Below are 17,461 nucleotides of genomic sequence, written 5' to 3' on the forward strand. Positions count from 1 at the left end.
TTGCCAGATGAGCAGAAGATCGGAGAGAGGGAGAGAGAGGGGGGAAGAAGACTGGCAGACAAAGGGCAGAAAGAGAGAGGGAGAGGGAGGGAGGGAGAGACAGAGAGAGACCTTTTTGACATCTAAAATGAAAACACTGCATATATCATTTCTTACCTTTATGATATGTATGTATGTAAAAAAGAATATATGCAGTGTTATCTTCATTTTAGGTATCAAAAGGTTTTTGCGGTTCCCAGTGTTTAGTTTTTGGTGGGAAACTGGTCCAAGTGGCTCTTTGAGTGTTTTGGGTTGCCTACCCCTGACCTAGATGAAGGGCTACTGGCAAGGGATGGACTGCACCTCACAAGAACTCGGAAAATGACTGGCTCATCTTATCAAGAGGGCTTTAAACTAAAAATGAGGGGGGCCAAACTTCACGACCTATAGAACCCAATTCCAAGCAAAAAGCACTAGATAACCAATCACATAAGAAGGGAGTAAAGAGAAAACAGAAATAAAAAAATGAAATAGAGAGTGATTGAAAGGATGGAAGTTATAAAGTAGGAGATACAAGAAACATACCCAAGACGAATAAAGGACTCAAATGCCTATATACTAATGCTCAAAATTTAGGGAACAAACAGGGCGAACTTGAAATATTAGTACATGATATGATGTAATTGCCATTACTGAATATGGTGGGATATGAAACTCATGACTGGAATGTACTGATGTAAGGATATAAACTATTCAAAAAAAAAGCAGACCCTAATGTCAGCGTCTATGTCAGTGTGAGGATAATGAAGGCAAGGACCCGACAAACAGTGCAACCGAACGGTGAAACGTTCAAAGGGAAAAGCCGTATTAGTAAGATTCAGTCCAGTCACTCTTTTTAAAATTCCGCCAGGCATTTTGCTGTCAGAATTCGTAAACCAGCGTTTTTTTAAATGAGAAGTGTGGACTCCTAGAATCCCGCAGCCAGCCACACATAACATCTTGGAGTCGCCAAGTTGGAGAAACGCCGTGATAGGCTATTAGCTCCCCCCTCCTTCATTACATTAACCTCATTTGCTCCCGCCCTCGCTCCGATGGCCGCGCTCAGAAAAGAACGGAAATTATCGTGAGTTAGGCCCGCGCAAGGAAACGAAAGCAACTACGTCACTTCCTTTCTGGGGAATGACTTTGCGATTGGTGGGCAAGCAGGCTATATATACCCGCGATCAGTCATCGCGGCCTTCTTTCTCTTCGACCTCAGAGAAACCTCCATACGGCGTTGTTATCTCGTGAGTCGTGTAACGCGTGTTAAGAAGCGGCACTGCTCGCTTGGGCCACGCAATGTGGCTGGACGGTGGGAAGCGGCGGCGTTGGGAGGAGGCAGCTGTCTCTGCTTTGGGTTGCCGAAATGGCTGGGATGCCCCGCATGTTTCAGGCCTCCCGCCTTGTCCCGTTTTGCAAAACGCCATCCTGGCGCTTAACGATGCTTTTGAAACTTTACAAACCAAGAGTTGTCCTGTATTTATCTAGTTCAAAATTGAAACGAAGGCACTGGAAATGACTAGAATGCGAGGCCATATTATTATATGGTTAGGTTTTTGATGTGCCTCCAAATGTAAAACATGCTGGTTTTGCTTCGTTGGTCCCCTCTGTAGCCTTTAACCTTACAGCGCAATATTGACCGTGAAAATACCTCCATCTTGCTCTTTTTCAGCTTTTAAAAGTTATCCCAAATAATAAGAATGAGGGAGAACGATGCATGGATTGAGGTTTTCCAGTGAGTGGCCACATCCTTTGAATCATTTTCAGAAAAGTTATTTCCTTTTTCTTAAAAGATGTCAAGTCTTAAGTACTGATATTCATATTTTCATCTTAGCAGGATCAGTTTGACTTCTAAGAACTAAAAAGAATTCATTAAAACAGTACAAGAATAACTTTTCTGGCCCCTTGTAAGATGCTGAAGATGCATATGCCTAAATGAGTAACAGCTGCTGTGCTCATACTTGTGTTATGGCCAAACAAAGCATTTCTTCCCAATTTTAAAACATTCAATAGCCTAGTAAGTATACTTCCTTGTGTAGCTTTCTCATTAAAACTATTCAGTCTCTTGAGTAGTTTTTTTTTAAAAACCCAGTCATTTTGATTACTACAGTATTGTTTTTTTAGATTACAAGTTAATTGCTGAATGCTGGGATGTTTTTCTTAAACTGAGTTGGAAACAATAGAACAGTAATTGAAGTTTATTGATTCTGACTTTATAAACTGATTTATAGTTAACAATTTTCTCTATAGTAGCAGTTATTACTTCCATTGGGCAGTACTGATTAAAACGTAACTTTAAAATAATAGTTAACTTTGCTGATTTTTGTTCTAGGTTTCCTGTCGTTGCTTTAAAGGGAAACTTTCACAATGTCCGGAGGCCTTGATGTTCTACAGATGAAGGAGGAAGATGTCCTCAAATTCCTTGCTGCAGGAACCCATTTGGGAGGCACCAATCTAGATTTTCAGATGGAACAGTATATATATAAAAGAAAAAGTGATGGTAAAAATTGGGATTTTTTAAAATTGTTGATTATGGACTTCACCTTATGTTAGTGATGTCAGAATCATCGTTATGCACAATAATAGTATTTCCTATCAGAATTTATAAATTTCAAGTTGGTTCATACAATATATTTCCCCATCGTGAGTTTTATTCCTTGTGCCAAAAGTAAAACATTTTAATGCTTCCTTTCAGGTGGTCCTTGTCATGATTAATTTGGCCTAGTTTCTATCCATTCCAAAATCTTCATAGAACAGGTCACGAACTGAAATCCCTTTTTTCGTCCCAATTCACGGGCCTTTTTTAAAATTAAATGGTACAAAAGTAAATTTTCCCTTATATGATGCTGATATTTTCATGAAACCCTATTGCTATTGAAATTTTAGAGTAAGCAGGTTGGTATGTGTTTTAACTGCACACTATTAAAACTTGGAGCTGAGGCCAGTTTCTGGCCAATTAACTCTTAAGTGTCGGAAGTGTGCTAGAGTAAATTGTGGCAGGATTTTCGCTAACACCAGTAGAGTGTTTCTTTGTGACTGGGGTTTGATAGTAGTTGCTGCCACATTCCAGATTTTCGAAGACAATAGTAGACAAGAGGGCTGGATTTTATGCATTTTGTTGAGTATTCCCATATTTAATTGAAAACCCTACATCTTTTTATTGAGGTATTTACATCATCAATCTGAAGAGAACCTGGGAAAAACTGCTCTTAGCAGCCCGTGCCATTGTTGCTATTGAGAATCCAGCTGATGTCAGTGTTATTTCTTCCAGGAATACTGGACAGGTATGGATACACTTAGCCAGAAGATGAAAATTATATCCTGATAGTATGTATGTCCCATCAGGAACCATCTAAGAACAAGTAATATGAATTAAATTTTCTTTATGTCAAACTTTTCACAAAAGTCAAATATATTTATGTTGGTGCTCCAAAATGACATGACTCAATTCAGTGCTGCTTGTACTTGCAAAATTAATAATTGCTTTATTGATTTTGGGGAATTTTCACTAGAAGCATCCATTTTGTCATTTCTTTTACCTCCCCATTCTAGCGTGCTGTTTTGAAATTTGCTGCAGCTACTGGTGCAACTCCAAGTGCTGGCCGGTTTACTCCTGGCACATTTACCAATCAGATCCAGGCTGCTTTTCGTGAACCTCGCCTTTTGGTGGTCACTGATCCAAGAGCTGATCACCAGCCGCTGACTGAAGCATCATATGTAAACATTCCCACCATTGCCTTGTGCAATACAGATTCTCCCCTGCGTTATGTGGATATTGCTATTCCCTGCAACAACAAGGTATGTCCTCCAATACATCTATGTTTTTTTCAAAAAGCACTTCTAGCTATGGTTGTGCAAAAAAAAAAAAATTGAGTAGGTATGATATAAAATTTGTTTTCAAATTTTAGGAGGGAAGGAAATATATGCACGCTTGTTAGAACTCAGGGCTGAGGATGGCTTCTATCCAAAGAACTTCTGAGTGTAGGAAGTGTGCTACATCAGCTTCTGCAAGTCTTTTCGCTAACACCATAAGAACCTCTTGGGTTCAATGAATGGGGTTTGATAGTAATTCTTGCTACATATTTAAAAGAAACAGCAGTCAATTGCTAGCTGAAGAAAATCAAGCTGAGTTGGTTAAACTATATTTTGTTTTCTTATCTTCCTGAATTGTTGATATCATGATCCTTTTATTCAAATTCAGTTAAATAGTTATTCATGAACTTATGTGAGCATGTTGACAATCTAATTGACGATTATCTAACAAATGTTTAGGGAGCTCACTCAGTTGGTCTGATGTGGTGGATGTTGGCTCGTGAAGTCCTGCGAATGCGTGGCACTATTTCCCGTGAACATCCATGGGAAGTTATGCCTGATCTCTACTTCTACCGAGATCCTGAAGAGGTAAAAATGTAACATATATATTTGACTAGATTTATAATTTTTTTATTAAAATAAGTCATTTTTGCATTGGTAATATGACCATATATTTTCTACAGTGTGTGGTCTGGTAACACAACACCGAAAAAGTATTAAAGTAAATTTGTCAAAGAGATACTTAGTTTAAACATAGAAATCCACAGTGCACGGTTTGTACTAAATCGCTCATTTTCAAACTGTAAACTCAGAAAGGTGTTGGGTGCTACCCAGAAAACTTTGATTTATAGTTGTAACTTGATTTGCCTCCTGTTCAGATTGAAAAAGAAGAGCAAGCTGCAGCTGATAAGGCAGTTACCAAGGAGGAGTTCCAGGGTGAATGGACAGCACCTGCCCCTGAATTCACTGCACCTCCACAACCTGAGGTGTCTGACTGGTCTGAAGGGGTACAAGTGCCTTCGGTCCCAATACAGCCTTACCCCACTGGTAAGTAAAAAGTAATTGAGAAGAATGCTGACTGGATAATGTATCGTAATTTACGTAATGATAAAGTATTTTTTTTTTACAATTGATAAACCAATTCCCTTTTGAGGAGGTAGTAGATTCAAGAAATGCAAAGTTTGAGAAAGAAGTGGGTAAGAGTCAGTATCTAAGACATGGACATACAGAACTCAGACATCCATTTGCATTCTCTATTAATCTATTAGTTTTCTTTATTCTCCTTTTCTGGTTGCCTCTTGATAGCTTTTAAAATGTTTCCACTTATGCTACAAATTTTAATTTCAAATTGCTACTCAGATGTAGCATAGGTTTTGGAGGTAATACCTACATCTAAAATATGCAGCAGGGCAATTTGGCTCTACATGAGGGGGCAGTTTTATTTTATGGAAGAGGAATTAAAAAGAGGAAGCTGAATTAGATTGCCTTATCCATTGAAGTTCTCTACTAGAAATATTTTACATTAACTGATATAGGGACACACTGTTCCAAGGACCTGTGGAATATCCTCTTTCCCTAAAGACCATACCAAGCATCTGTACTGTGCTGTTTGGAAGCAGTTTGGCACTTACTTGAACCAAATCAGAAGCCATTTTGAGTGTTCCTGAGATATTCCTATTTCATGAAAGACTGTTTAATCCAAGACACATGAAGATCCTTCCAGTTCATGGGGTTTATGACTAAATCAAAATCTCCCCCTAGAACAACTTGATTCACATGAAAGTGAGCCACTTGGAATTCGCCAGAATTCTCTGTTCCTGCATTGAGGTTTTGTACTTAATTGAAATGGCTTTGATTCTGTTCATCTTTGTGTAAATATTTGTAACACAAATTTCCAAATTTTGGAATACAGTTGCTATTCACAGAATGATCTCAAAATATGGTAATTAAGATGCAGGAAGTTGCTTATATTTTTCAAAACCCAGTGTGATTTTATATCTTTTTCAGAGGATTGGAGTTCACAGACTGCCACTGAAGACTGGTCAGCAGCTCCCACTGCTCAGGCTACTGAGTGGGTTGGTACTGCCACAGAATGGTCCTGATTAAGCAATAACAATTCAAGAATTACAGTTGAAGAATAAAATATCTTCCTTGTTAACTGAGATTGAGTTGGTTTTTTCTTACATATTGGTTGATCTGAGAAATTATACAGGATCAGCCATTATTTACAGGGAAGCTTGCCATAGGGATGTTCACCTGGGAAAGTCAGAGCCAGGAAGCTGAAAGCTAGTGCTGTAACTCTCCAGAAATGGCATCACCGCAGCTACTAAGAGATTTGCCAAGTTACATCCATCCCAAAAGCAAATAACGTATCAAGTTGCACGGCTTAAAAGAAAGGAACATCATTTTTATTCCCTAAATTCTATTCCATTACTTTTTGATATCTTTTCTATGAGAAAAAGGGAGTGCTTTTTTCTCCTTTGATACAGAAGACAGGTTGGGCGGGATTTATGAATGGACAAGCTTTAATTTGGGATCTGTAAAGGTTTAATGGCTGAGCATCTCAAATTCTGCTATATTACGTGTTTGAAATTCACACTTCACAAGAATACTATACAAGTCAAGCTGATAAAGATGGTTTGACCTAAAAGTCTTATGTAGAATAATGCCAAAGGTCTTTGAAGAGTTATATTAGCATTGTCTGACATATTCAAAGAATAACTAGCTGGGAGAGCCAGCTAGCTGGGAAACAGTACATTATATATATATATATTTTAAAAAAATGCCATGTTCTAAAATAGTTTGGGAACAAGGAAAATATTTTGCCTTACCACCTTTGTTATGTTTCAGATAGAGTAAAGCATTTAATAATTGACTTTAGAACAGGGTTATTAGATTATATGTTCTAGTTAATCTAGGATTTCTGTAAACTTGTGATAACTTTGGCTAACAAGGGTTTTCTGAGGTGTACAGAATGTTTCATGTGTAGAATTCAATATCAGAACAAAACATGCTTTTGTGGTCTCCGAGCAAATCTTAAGCTGTTTCAGATGTCCTAATTCTAGGAATACAGTTATAGAAAACAGGTCATTATGAATGTTCTGAAAATAAAATGTGTTCCAACAGTTTTATTGCTATGTTAGAACAAAACACTGCAGCAAAGTTTTCTGTACTTTTTTTTTTACTTAAAACCACTTGCATGCCTTCCTTCTAAAAATTACATAATACAAGCCCTTGCCGTGTTTATTCTAGTTATTCCAGTTTATTCTATGGGATCTTAACCTGCATTCAAGAGATGGACAAAAGCGTTCTTTTTTTAACTAAAACTATGGAAGAAAACATGTTTTATATAATCAGAGTTCTCTGAAATTTTATTTTTCAAACTAATAACGTTAGCTGCTGTGAGATTGATAATATAAGTTTAAATGTATTCCATAGTTTTGGAAATAGTTGTAATGCTTCAGAACCTTCATAATGTATAAATCAGACATGACCAACCTGCGGCCTACATGCAGTTCTGGACAGCTAGTAAAGTAGCAAGATAATATATAAAAAAGGAAGTTTTTTATTTATATACTTTATTATATATATTATCTGCGGCCCAGACAATTCCTTTTCATTCTGCAGCCCAGGCAAGCTAAAACGTTGGACAGCTATACTCTAAACTAGGAATGGGCAATTTTCCCAAGGGGCCCTATGAGAAACTGGGATGTTTCAACTCAGGCTGTTCCAGACGGGTGAACTTTGCACAGGCACAGAAAAGCATCTTTTCTCGATCTCCAGTGGCTGCCAGTAGACTGAAAGCATGGTGACTGCGTAGAGCAGGGGGGTCAAACTCAATTTCATTGAGGACTGCATCAGCATTGCGGTTGTCCTTGGGTTAGGTGTGGCCAGGGTGGGTGTGGCCTACTGGGTGGACATGAGTGGGTGTGGCCAGCTCTACATCATTTGCTTCAAAGGGGGCCTATGGGAGCCTGGGCAGCAGTGGGACAGATCTGAGGGTCTTTGGCAGAAGGGGGTGGAACCAGGGCAAGTGTCAAGGCATGGTCCACTAATCTCAGGCCTGTTCCTCAGGCCATGCGGGGGGGGGGGGCTTGGTGTGGGCTGCCGGGAGCCCTGGGCAGCAGAGTCAAATGCTTAGCCTGGCCCTCGAGCACCTGTGGCACCAAGCCCACTCCCACTTCCCCAAGGGGGTGCCCAGCTGCACTTGCCACCTCCTCAAGGCTGCTGCTGCTGTGCTTGCTCTCCTTACCGAGGTTGCTCATGATGGGTACAAGGGCGAAGTTAGAGGGAAACCCATTCTCTCTGTGGGAGGAGACCCGGCTTTGTATCCAAAGCTTCCTTAGCAATAGGACGGGAGACCCCCAGGATAGGCCAGGAGGACGGGGCAAGGGGATGGTGAAAGGGCAGCAGGGCAGGACTAAGGCAGGACTTCCCTCAGACCCTCCTTCTTTCCTTCCTAAGTACAGAGTGGTGGGAAAATATTTGAGATGAGGGAGGGAGAAAAATAGGCAGCTGGGGAGGTATCACCCTTCGTGAGGAATGAAGAAATGCAGCATTGCCTGGAAGTGGCCAGCACATGGCTCTCACTTCACATATCTGGCTTGGTGGGCTCTGGGGAGGGGATGCCATGAGCAGCGTGAGAGTCAACGTTACCTGCGCAATGCCGTCCAGCCAGTTTCGGCAGGCAGCGAGGCACTCTTCTCGCAGTGTTGAGAGGCTGAGCCAGGCAACACGAATCTGAAAAGAATCGCGATGCCGCCCAGCCCCCAGCTGGCTGGTTTCGGCAGGCAGTGGAGTGCTTTTCTCACAGCGCCAAGAGGCTGACCCAAGTGGTGCAAAGCTCACCAGCTTTGCACTTTGCTGCCTGGGGGTTAGGCAGCATTGCCCTTCTCATCAGATTTGTGCCACCTGACTCAGCCTCTCGGCGCTGTGAGGAGGGAGCCCCGCTGCCTGCCGAAACCCCTCTCCCAGAGCCCATCAAGATGGATATGTGAAGTAGGCGAGGGCCATTTCCTGGCCATTTCCAGACGATGGTGCATTTCTTCATTCCTCACAAAAGGGTGATACATCCCAGCATGCACCCAGGGGATGGGGCCGACGCGGCAGGGGCTGGTTCCTCGCTGTTTCCAGACGGCCTATGTGTTTCAGCATAGATGGCCATCAGAAAATTGTACATTGGCTCCTGGCCGGCCTGGGCCAAGGCCAAGGCAGCAGGGGCTGTTCCCTCACTGTTTCCAGGATGGTTTCGCGGGCCACATGAAACCACTTTGCAGGCCTCATCCAGCCTTCGGGCCTTGTGTTTGACATGTCTGGCATAAAGCCAGGCACTGCTGCTTTTTCTGTTCCCTGCAGCACACTTACTTACATTTGATTTTTAATTTCCAATTGACTTCATGACAGGAACAGGGACTGTAAGATGCCCAAGTCTGCTGTAAACTATTACGATTTTGCTATCAATTGTTTGCCAATTTCCTGTTTTCCAGCTCTGAACAGATGTACTGTAAACTAGAGTCATAGATACTGTGTAATATAGAGATGTATTATAGAAAAAAATAATCATATACAAAAGCAAGGAAAATTGTAAGAGTGAATTGAAAGAAGTGCTACTATTGCACATATGAAAAAAGCTGAATTGTTTCCAATTATGATTACAAATTGAAATTAATACATCTGATTTTACAAAATTTTATTTAAAATTCTAATGTGTATAATGTATTTTCCACATTAACAAGAACTGTAAATATATGTAAGCTGTAAATATATGGAAAGCTTTTCTGTAGAACAGACATAAAAGAGAGCTTTCAAACATTGCTAGAAACTTGATTACCAGAGATGGAGTCAACTGGCAGGCCTTGGATCCACCTGCCAGATCTCATTAGGAAGGGAGAAAAGACAAGCCATGTACCTCCTGATTGCCATGCTAGGATGGGATCGCAACTGAGGGAGCTCTATGTGGGAGCCAGGGTGGTGCCTAACAGCCTGGGGAAGTGGTGTCAGGAGAAGATGCCACCTAAAAGACGCCAACAGGGAAGTCAAAGAGTTTTCAAAGGCCAGCTATTCCTATTATAATGGTAACATTTTGAAGTACATAAATCAAACTACTCTGTTAATTTTAGAATCATTAACTGAAAGATTGGTAGTTTTATCTGCATTAAGCTGCTGGTATGGATTTCAGTAGTTTGGCTGATACCATAATTAAGTGTAATTAATCTTTACACTTTTGTTTCTTATTTACTTTTAAAACAGTTTTATAGTTATGATTCTAGATTTTAGATACACGGAGTCTTGCAGGCACTGCTAAGTCTGGATATATCCCTCTCCAGCTGCCATCTCTAACTAGATATTGTCTTAAAGCCTAGGTAAACTATTTGTGTGCCAGATAGAAATAAATGAAAGTATATAAGAAGAAACCAGTGAGCTTTGGAGTTTGGCAAAAACATTTCATCCCTGAATAGGAACTTTTCATCACCCTTCCAAGATAGTTGAAGCTCTTAAATTTCTAACACTGGGACAATTTTGTAAAACAACCAAGTTCATTAAGTACCATTATGCTCATGATCTAGTAGATACCATTGCTATTTCTATGCCATTGTTACTAGGTTCCCTTCCTCCAATTCCTGGATAAGGTCGCCTTGGATAAGATCCTGGTTTTAGTTGATTAGAGAAAGGCACACCTCTTCTTGGACTAAGTGGTTGGGTCATTATCACAGAAGGTGAGGATGACAACAGGACTCCTTTTGCAGGACTTAAATTTGTCTCTTTCTCTGCAGAATGGTTTTTATAGCTTGGTGACACAGGCTTATCTGGTTTAAAAGAAAAAACATTGCATTAAAATTGTCAGTATTACAGCTAATAGAGCTAATGTAGAAAGTGACCACTAGATGGCAGTGAAGAATTATCATTTTCTATATATAGTGTTTGATGATTTCTGAATGTTTGCAAATAAAATGTGGTAGCTAAAAGGCAAGACCAAATTAACTATTATTAGCACGGCAAATTACTTAGTTGCTAGCATTTTTAGAGAACTCGGTTAGCTAAACTGATAAGATTGAGTATCTAGAATTCAAATTCACCTGATTTGTATGGTTTATATACTATTAAATCTTAAACAGAGATGCCTTTGAGTCAAAGGAGTAACAATGCACACAATCATGCTTATACTATACAAGTGACACCTCTTTTTTATGTGCACTGATATGAATACTGTAGGGAAGAGGTGGTGCTTGCACCTTTAGAGCACAAAGCAGAATTTGTTATTTTGATTAAAGCTTAACCTTGCAGTCTACTCTGATTTAGAGTATTTCACTGAACCTTACAAGACAAACTGAACTATGGTATAACATTAAATGTTGATTAATGATTAAACTAAGCTGGCTTTTAGTAATTGATTGAAAAGCTATAATGCAATATAAATATTGTCTCTCTCTAGGTGTGTAAGATGAACTTGAGATTAAATATTGGCACATTTGGTCTTTTATTTTGGGAGGACAACACTCTGCAAATGGTAGAGGAACTAAAGTTGTCCTATTATGTCAACTCATCCAAAGCAATATATGTATGAACACTGATTGGACACTATCTTTACCTTTAGCTGCATTGGGTCCTTCCATGTTTTTTGCATATGGAACAAGCAAGTCTTCTAGTTCTTGTATTGCAGAATTGGCAGAAATCTTATTCTTATTTTTATCATCTTCCCGTTGCTGTAAAATAAAAACAGATGTCATGAAATACCTGATTCATTTGGAAAGAAGAATTGTAACATCTAATTTAGTCAGAACTGAAACTTGAAGTGAGAGTTTTATGTGGATAATGTAATTTAAAATCAGAACAAAACTGGCAATTGATAATTTCTTTTAATCCCACATTTATTATTTTTATAAATAACTCAAAATCTAATATTCCTTCCTCCTTCTATTTTCCTCATAACGACAACCCTGTGAGGCATCTTGGCTGGGAGAGAGAGAGAGTGACTGGACCAAACTCACCCAGCTAGCTTTCATGTCTGGCTGAACTGGAGCAGTAAGTGAATTTATCTTTGATCTTTCATTCTATCTCATATCAGTCTGAAGATATAATATATAGTATACTCAGGCCAAACAGGAAAATCTAGTCCAATGTGATATGAGGAAGTAGACAGGAGTATCTGAGAAGAATTTTCTCTGCCCATTTGCTATTTAAATTAGTACCTTTAATATTTAATTCCAGCCATGTTCTAAAATACATAATTATATGAAATGTATTCTAAATCTATTGTAATTTGAACATATTTATTTAGTTGAGTTTTAACTTGTACTTTTCTTTCTCATTTTGTCTAAAGAAATATTAAAATAAGAAAGGCAATAGTGAGCACAATAAAACAGAGATTTTTCCATTCATCCATTTTGTTTAATAGTCATATTACTTTAAAGAACCCCATAACTTTTATTTGGTCAATGTTTAAATTGTAGGTTACATACCAAACTCAAGTACAAAGTTTATTCTAAATATCTTGGTCTTAAGTAGATTTATGTGTTCAGAGTGATAAAAAATAATCCAGGTTCAATGTATAAACTAAGAGGTCTGTTAAAAATAAAACTCAGTGTTTTATAGATATTAAATATTCATGGGTTAATGTATTACATCTTTTTAAAAATATTTTTTGGAGAAGCTGCTGCGATTTTAACAAAGAATTAATAAGATACTGCAGTTAGCATATGAATGAGCACATGACTTTTTCTTTTTTAATTTTTTATTAAACATTTTATTAGATACAAAAGAAAAGAGAATTAAAAAACATTGAACGTGGTGTATCATCTTTGACATATATCTTTGTCTAATTCCATACTTTACATAAATGTTATATATACAACTACACATTTCTAGTAATCTAATTAATCTAGAAAGTACATTTCTTCTATTTATATCCCTTCTATCAACTTCCTTCTTATTTCCCTCCACTTGTAAAATTTATTCCAAATTAAGTAATATTCTGTTTCCTCCTGATTTTTTAATTCTTTAGTCATCTTATCCAATTCTGCACAATATAAATTTTTTCTTATTATGCGTTTCTGCTAGGCACTTCAGTTGCTTTCCAGTTTTGAGCAAACAAGATTCTTGCCACCGTTATCAGATGTATAATTAAATATATATCATCTTTGTTTATGTTTTTTTCTAATATTCCTAATAGAAACATCTCTGGTTTATATTGAATTTTTTGACCCGTCATTTCTATTATCCATTTCCATATCCTGAGCCAGTAAACCTGTACTTCTTTACAAATCCACCAAACGTGAAAAAATGTACCCTCTTCCTTTTTACACTTCCAACACATTGGTGAGTAACCACTATACATTTTTGCAAGTCTGGCTGGTGGCAGATGCCGTCTATAAAGCATCTTATAAAGATTTTCTTTGTAGGATGTCACCAATGTAATTTTATTGTTATGTTCCGAAGTTTGCTGCCATTGGTCCAGATTTATCGCATGTCCCTGAGCCGAGGTGGCGCAGCAGTTAGAGTGCAGTACTGCAGGCCACTTTAGCTGACTGTGTTCAGCAGGTCAGCGGTTCAAATCTCACCGGCTCAAGTTGACTCAGCCTTCCATCCTTCCGGGGTAGGTAAAATGAGGACCCAGATTGTTGGGGGCAATGTAAATATATATATACATTGCTTACTGGTGTACACCGCTTAGAGAGTGCTCGCACTTAAAGCGGTATATAAGTCTCATAAATAAATAAATAAATAAATATTGCCCAGATAGATGCCCAAACCATCGTTTCTTTGACTTGTTCCTCATATAATTTATATTCTAACATATATTTATATATATTTTTAATTTGTTTTCTCTCCGAACCTAGTAATATTTTGTCAAGCCCCGTATCTCGTCTATTAATTTCCCATTCTTTCTTATCTTTCACAAACCTCGCTTGCATCTTGAAGATAGGACCATCATTCCAAAACTATTCTCTTGTCTCAACTCTTGTCTTTGCTTTAGATAGCCTTCCTCTGACAGGATATCTTTATATGCAATAACCTTATCTTGCCTGTATAAGTTGGAGCATGTAACGACCTCTAATGGTGAGAGCCAACCTGGAATTCCTATATAGTTTTGGCGTTTAACTATATTCCAGCTTTTTATAACTTGTTGCCAAACTTTGTGCCTCAAGAAATATTGATAGTTCCTACTTTTCCCTGTCCATAAGTGAGCATGCCAGCCCTGCTGGAGGTCATGCCCCTCTAAATATAAACATCTTTTGTTTTCCAAAGTAATCCAATCCCTAATCCATGTCAGAGCCACTGCACGATAGTACAGCTTCTGATCCGGAAAGCCTAATCCCCCTCTCTTTTTGGCATCCTGTAGAGACTTTTGTTTTATCCTCGCCTTCTTCCCTTGCCACACGAAATCTAAAGTTAATTTATTCAACTCTTTAAAAAAATTTTTTATCTAATTGGATTGGAATATTTTGAAACAAGAATATCATTTTGGGTAAAATATTCATTTTCATTGCTGAGATTCTTCCAAGAAGCGAGAGATGAAAGTTTCTCCAGCAATCTAAGTCAACTTTGATGTGCTTTACTAATTTTTCATAATTGTCTTCTTTGATTGATGAACATTGTGCAGAGATAACAATTCCCAGATATTTTATTTTAGGAACTATTTGTATACCTAATTTTTCCCCAAGATTTTCTTTTTGCGTATTAGTCATATTTTTTGCTATGATCTTTGTTTTATTTCTATTTATTTTCAAGCCTGCCAAATCTCCATACTCCTCCAGTATTTCAAATAGCTTCTGACCTGATTGCACTGGATCTTCCAATATAAATACTAAATCGTCAGCATATGCTTGGAGTTTGTATGTTTCTTTCTTGACTCAAGCCCTTTGATCTGCTCCTCTTGCCTTACTACTCTTCCTAAAATCCCCAAGGTATATATAAACAGCAATGGTGAGAGAGGGCATCGTTGTCTGAGCACATGACTTTTTCAACTGTATTGTTGAAAAAAAGTATAAAGCTATCACAAATAGAAGTCTATACGCAAATAATGCAAATGCAAATAATGCAAATTTTTGCATTTAAACTAACATGTAATATAAACAAAACTAAATACCATTTGCATTTTCTTTTTCAGCTCTGCATTGGCATGTTTGTATCCTTCAGCCACAGAATTCAGGTAATATATGGCAAGACTGTAAAAATCAAATGTCAAATTAAAAAAAAAATCTGGGATACTTTATAGAACTTTAAAAATATACTAAAACACAAAAGGATTCTCAAACTTTGTGATATCCAGAATCTTATATGATGACTAAATCTGTGCTGCTTCTCTCATGGATAAAATCAATATTTCATTGCAGTCAGAGTTGGACCAGAAAGAAGCTGCTTTCTAAGAGGTTATGATATAATATAAAAACTGCTATAACAATTCCTTGACTTAGATTTACTTTTAACTATCAATAGACCAATCATTTAGTCTTCTACCTACTACTTAAGAAAACATTTTCCATTATGAATAGTTAATAGTTTAAAATAGTAGATAAAGACACTGATCTTCACTAACCCACAAGCTTCTACAGACTCAGTAATGAATGCATATAGCTATATACTATCCTAAAAATCACCAGTTTGGCAGAAGCTAGACCTGTGGCCATATTTACAGATCCTAGACTGAAGCCCGTGCAAAATAAGAAAAGCTTTCAAGTCTCCCTGATTGGCTTGTACAGACAAAAGCAGGGGTACTCTAAGATTCACTGTGAAGTTGTCCAGACAAAGTGAAATCATTTAAAAAGCATTCCCACTTTGCTTGAACTAACCTAATCATCTTAAAAAATAAACACTGCTCATAGATTCTCCTCAGGAGGGTTGTAACCCATAGTATGAGAAATCACTTACTATTTGAAAGTTCATTTGAAAGTTCATTTAGATTAGATTCTAGATCTAGTTTTATATCAATAATTACTGAAATCTGTTATAAATAATGCATCTATTCTAAAATTAACTAGAACTACTAGATAATGAATTCCAGTTCACAACCAAATTCAAGAGAATGAAAACAATGCATTCTCATCTCAAAAATGCAGTCACTACTAAATGTAGATAAATCGCTAATAAATTTGTTAATCACACTGGAAGCAACAATTTGTATAATGGATTCATGAAGAGAGATTTGGGAGTTGGCAGATTAAGAATTTTAGAAAAGTTGCATAATCTATTTACAAGGATTTTGCTTGATTTGCTGTCATATGCAGCACACACATTTTTTTAAACTCATGATAAATATTAATTGACAATCTAGTAATATATTCTTATCTACAAGATTCCAATTCCCCCAATTCAACATCTCAGTCAATGCAACTTACATCATAAGCAAAACTCCGGTTATAATTAGTCCTGGATTTGCCAAATAACCTAAGACTTTAGCCACAACAGGTGGGAAATCGTATTTGATGGTTTCTTGGATGACATCATACATTTTCTTTTTTTCACTGGAAGAAGAAATACACAGACAGGATTGTATAACAACAGGAATCAAACTTCAGCAAACAGAGGCTATACAAAAAGTCTTCATGCAACTTATTTTCAGAATATACTGCTTGAATATCTTCAGCCTGTTATTTTTAAAGAAACAATTGAAAATATTTCTCTTCTATTTTTCTGCATTTGGAAATTTAAATTACCTAAAAATTAATAATGACAATCTCATGACACATGCTTTTGAAAACAACAGCAAAATATGTTCTTTTAAAAAATTGATACTACAGGTAATCTTCAACTTGCTTGACAGTTCATTTAGTGACTGTTCAAAGTTACAATGGAAATGAAAAAGTGACTTATGACTGTTTTTCACACTTACAATTATTGCAGCATCCCTGTGGTTATGAGATCAAAATTTGAATGCTTGTCAACTGACTCATATTTGTGGCAGTTGCAATGTCCTGGGAGTCATGTGATCACCTTTTGCAACCTTCCGACGAGCAAAATCAGTGGGGAAGCCAGATTCACTTAACAATACTAACTTAACAACTACTGCAGTGATTCACTTAACGATTGTGATAAGAAAGGTTTTAAATGGGGCAAAATTCAATAAATCTGTCTCTTAGCAATATACATTTTGGCTCAATTATGTTTGTAAGTCGAGGACTACCTGTATGGAAAGCTATGCTTAATTCTGAATTTATGTTATTTTTAATGCTCAATATAAGCTGGTTTAAACAACAATAAATACCACACCATATATTGCTGTTTTCTCCAACTTGGTACTACTCTTGTAAATTCTTCCTATAATTGTTAGACTTTCCAGTTAGTTAGACTTTGTATCAATTACAATTCTGGAAGTTGTAATCCCAATACAACTGGAAAGTTAGGATGTGAAGGTCTGATTGCATGTTATTAACAACCATTTAATATGGAGTAAGAATTTGATGTGTCATAAAGTTACTAAATGATTATATGCCATCAACTTTTTTTAAATGGAAAGACAGTATATGGTTTCAGGTGGAGATATGTTCTAATGGAATTTTAAAGACAACATGTCTAATATAATCCAAAGAAACTTAATACAATCCTTCTTTCATCAAAAGATATTGCTGCTGACATTTCTTATTAGCGAAATAAAAATCCGAAGAACAGTTTGTTCTGAGCTGGTCCCAGACTG

General features: G+C 37.4%; 2 protein-coding genes, 1 long non-coding RNA gene and 2 other non-coding genes across 6 annotated transcripts in view; 4 read left to right on the top strand and 1 right to left on the bottom strand.

The window, feature by feature from the left end:
* The first annotated feature begins 1,114 nt into the window (after positions 1-1,114).
* RPSA (ribosomal protein SA) lies at positions 1,115-5,993 on the top strand. 2 transcript variants are annotated; one of them, XM_039336981.1, is made up of 7 exons: positions 1,115-1,265; positions 2,351-2,518; positions 3,184-3,302; positions 3,571-3,816; positions 4,291-4,419; positions 4,710-4,878; positions 5,839-5,993. In XM_039336981.1, the coding sequence occupies exons 2-7, from the start codon at positions 2,386-2,388 to the stop codon at positions 5,931-5,933; spliced, it is 891 nt and encodes a 296-aa protein (XP_039192915.1). In that variant the 5' UTR covers positions 1,115-1,265; positions 2,351-2,385; the 3' UTR covers positions 5,934-5,993. The 2 variants fall into 2 exon arrangements, with proteins under 2 accessions (XP_039192915.1, XP_039192916.1); XM_039336982.1 differs by lacking the exon at positions 1,115-1,265 and adding an exon at positions 1,853-2,035.
* LOC120305308 lies at positions 2,930-3,085 on the top strand. Its single transcript, XR_005556010.1, has one exon. It is a non-coding gene; the product is annotated as a small nucleolar RNA SNORA62/SNORA6 family (small nucleolar RNA).
* Positions 3,941-4,101, top strand: LOC120305309. Its single transcript, XR_005556011.1, has one exon. It is a non-coding gene; the product is annotated as a small nucleolar RNA SNORA62/SNORA6 family (small nucleolar RNA).
* A 3,512-nt stretch (positions 5,994-9,505) lies between the features above and the next one.
* The window catches only part of TMC2 (transmembrane channel like 2), a 45,992-nt gene continuing 38,036 nt past the window's right edge, over positions 9,506-17,461 (bottom strand). The window contains exons 15-18 of the mRNA XM_039336983.1: positions 16,167-16,292; positions 14,918-14,996; positions 11,420-11,534; positions 9,506-10,637 (exon numbers count right to left, since the gene is read on the bottom strand). Coding sequence (XP_039192917.1) covers positions 10,387-10,637; positions 11,420-11,534; positions 14,918-14,996; positions 16,167-16,292 — 571 coding nt within the window. The 3' untranslated portion in view covers positions 9,506-10,386. The remainder of the gene's footprint in view (positions 10,638-11,419; positions 11,535-14,917; positions 14,997-16,166; positions 16,293-17,461) is intronic.
* On the top strand, positions 11,411-16,654 carry LOC120305303. Its single transcript, XR_005556007.1, has 3 exons — positions 11,411-11,853; positions 14,939-14,980; positions 16,300-16,654. It is a non-coding gene; the product is annotated as an uncharacterized LOC120305303 (long non-coding RNA).

Source organism: Crotalus tigris, unplaced genomic scaffold (assembly GCF_016545835.1).
Source record: "Crotalus tigris isolate CLP2741 ecotype Arizona unplaced genomic scaffold, ASM1654583v1 scf7180000017666.379230911805:20528666, whole genome shotgun sequence".
Classification (NCBI taxonomy): Eukaryota; Metazoa; Chordata; class Lepidosauria; order Squamata; family Viperidae; genus Crotalus; species Crotalus tigris.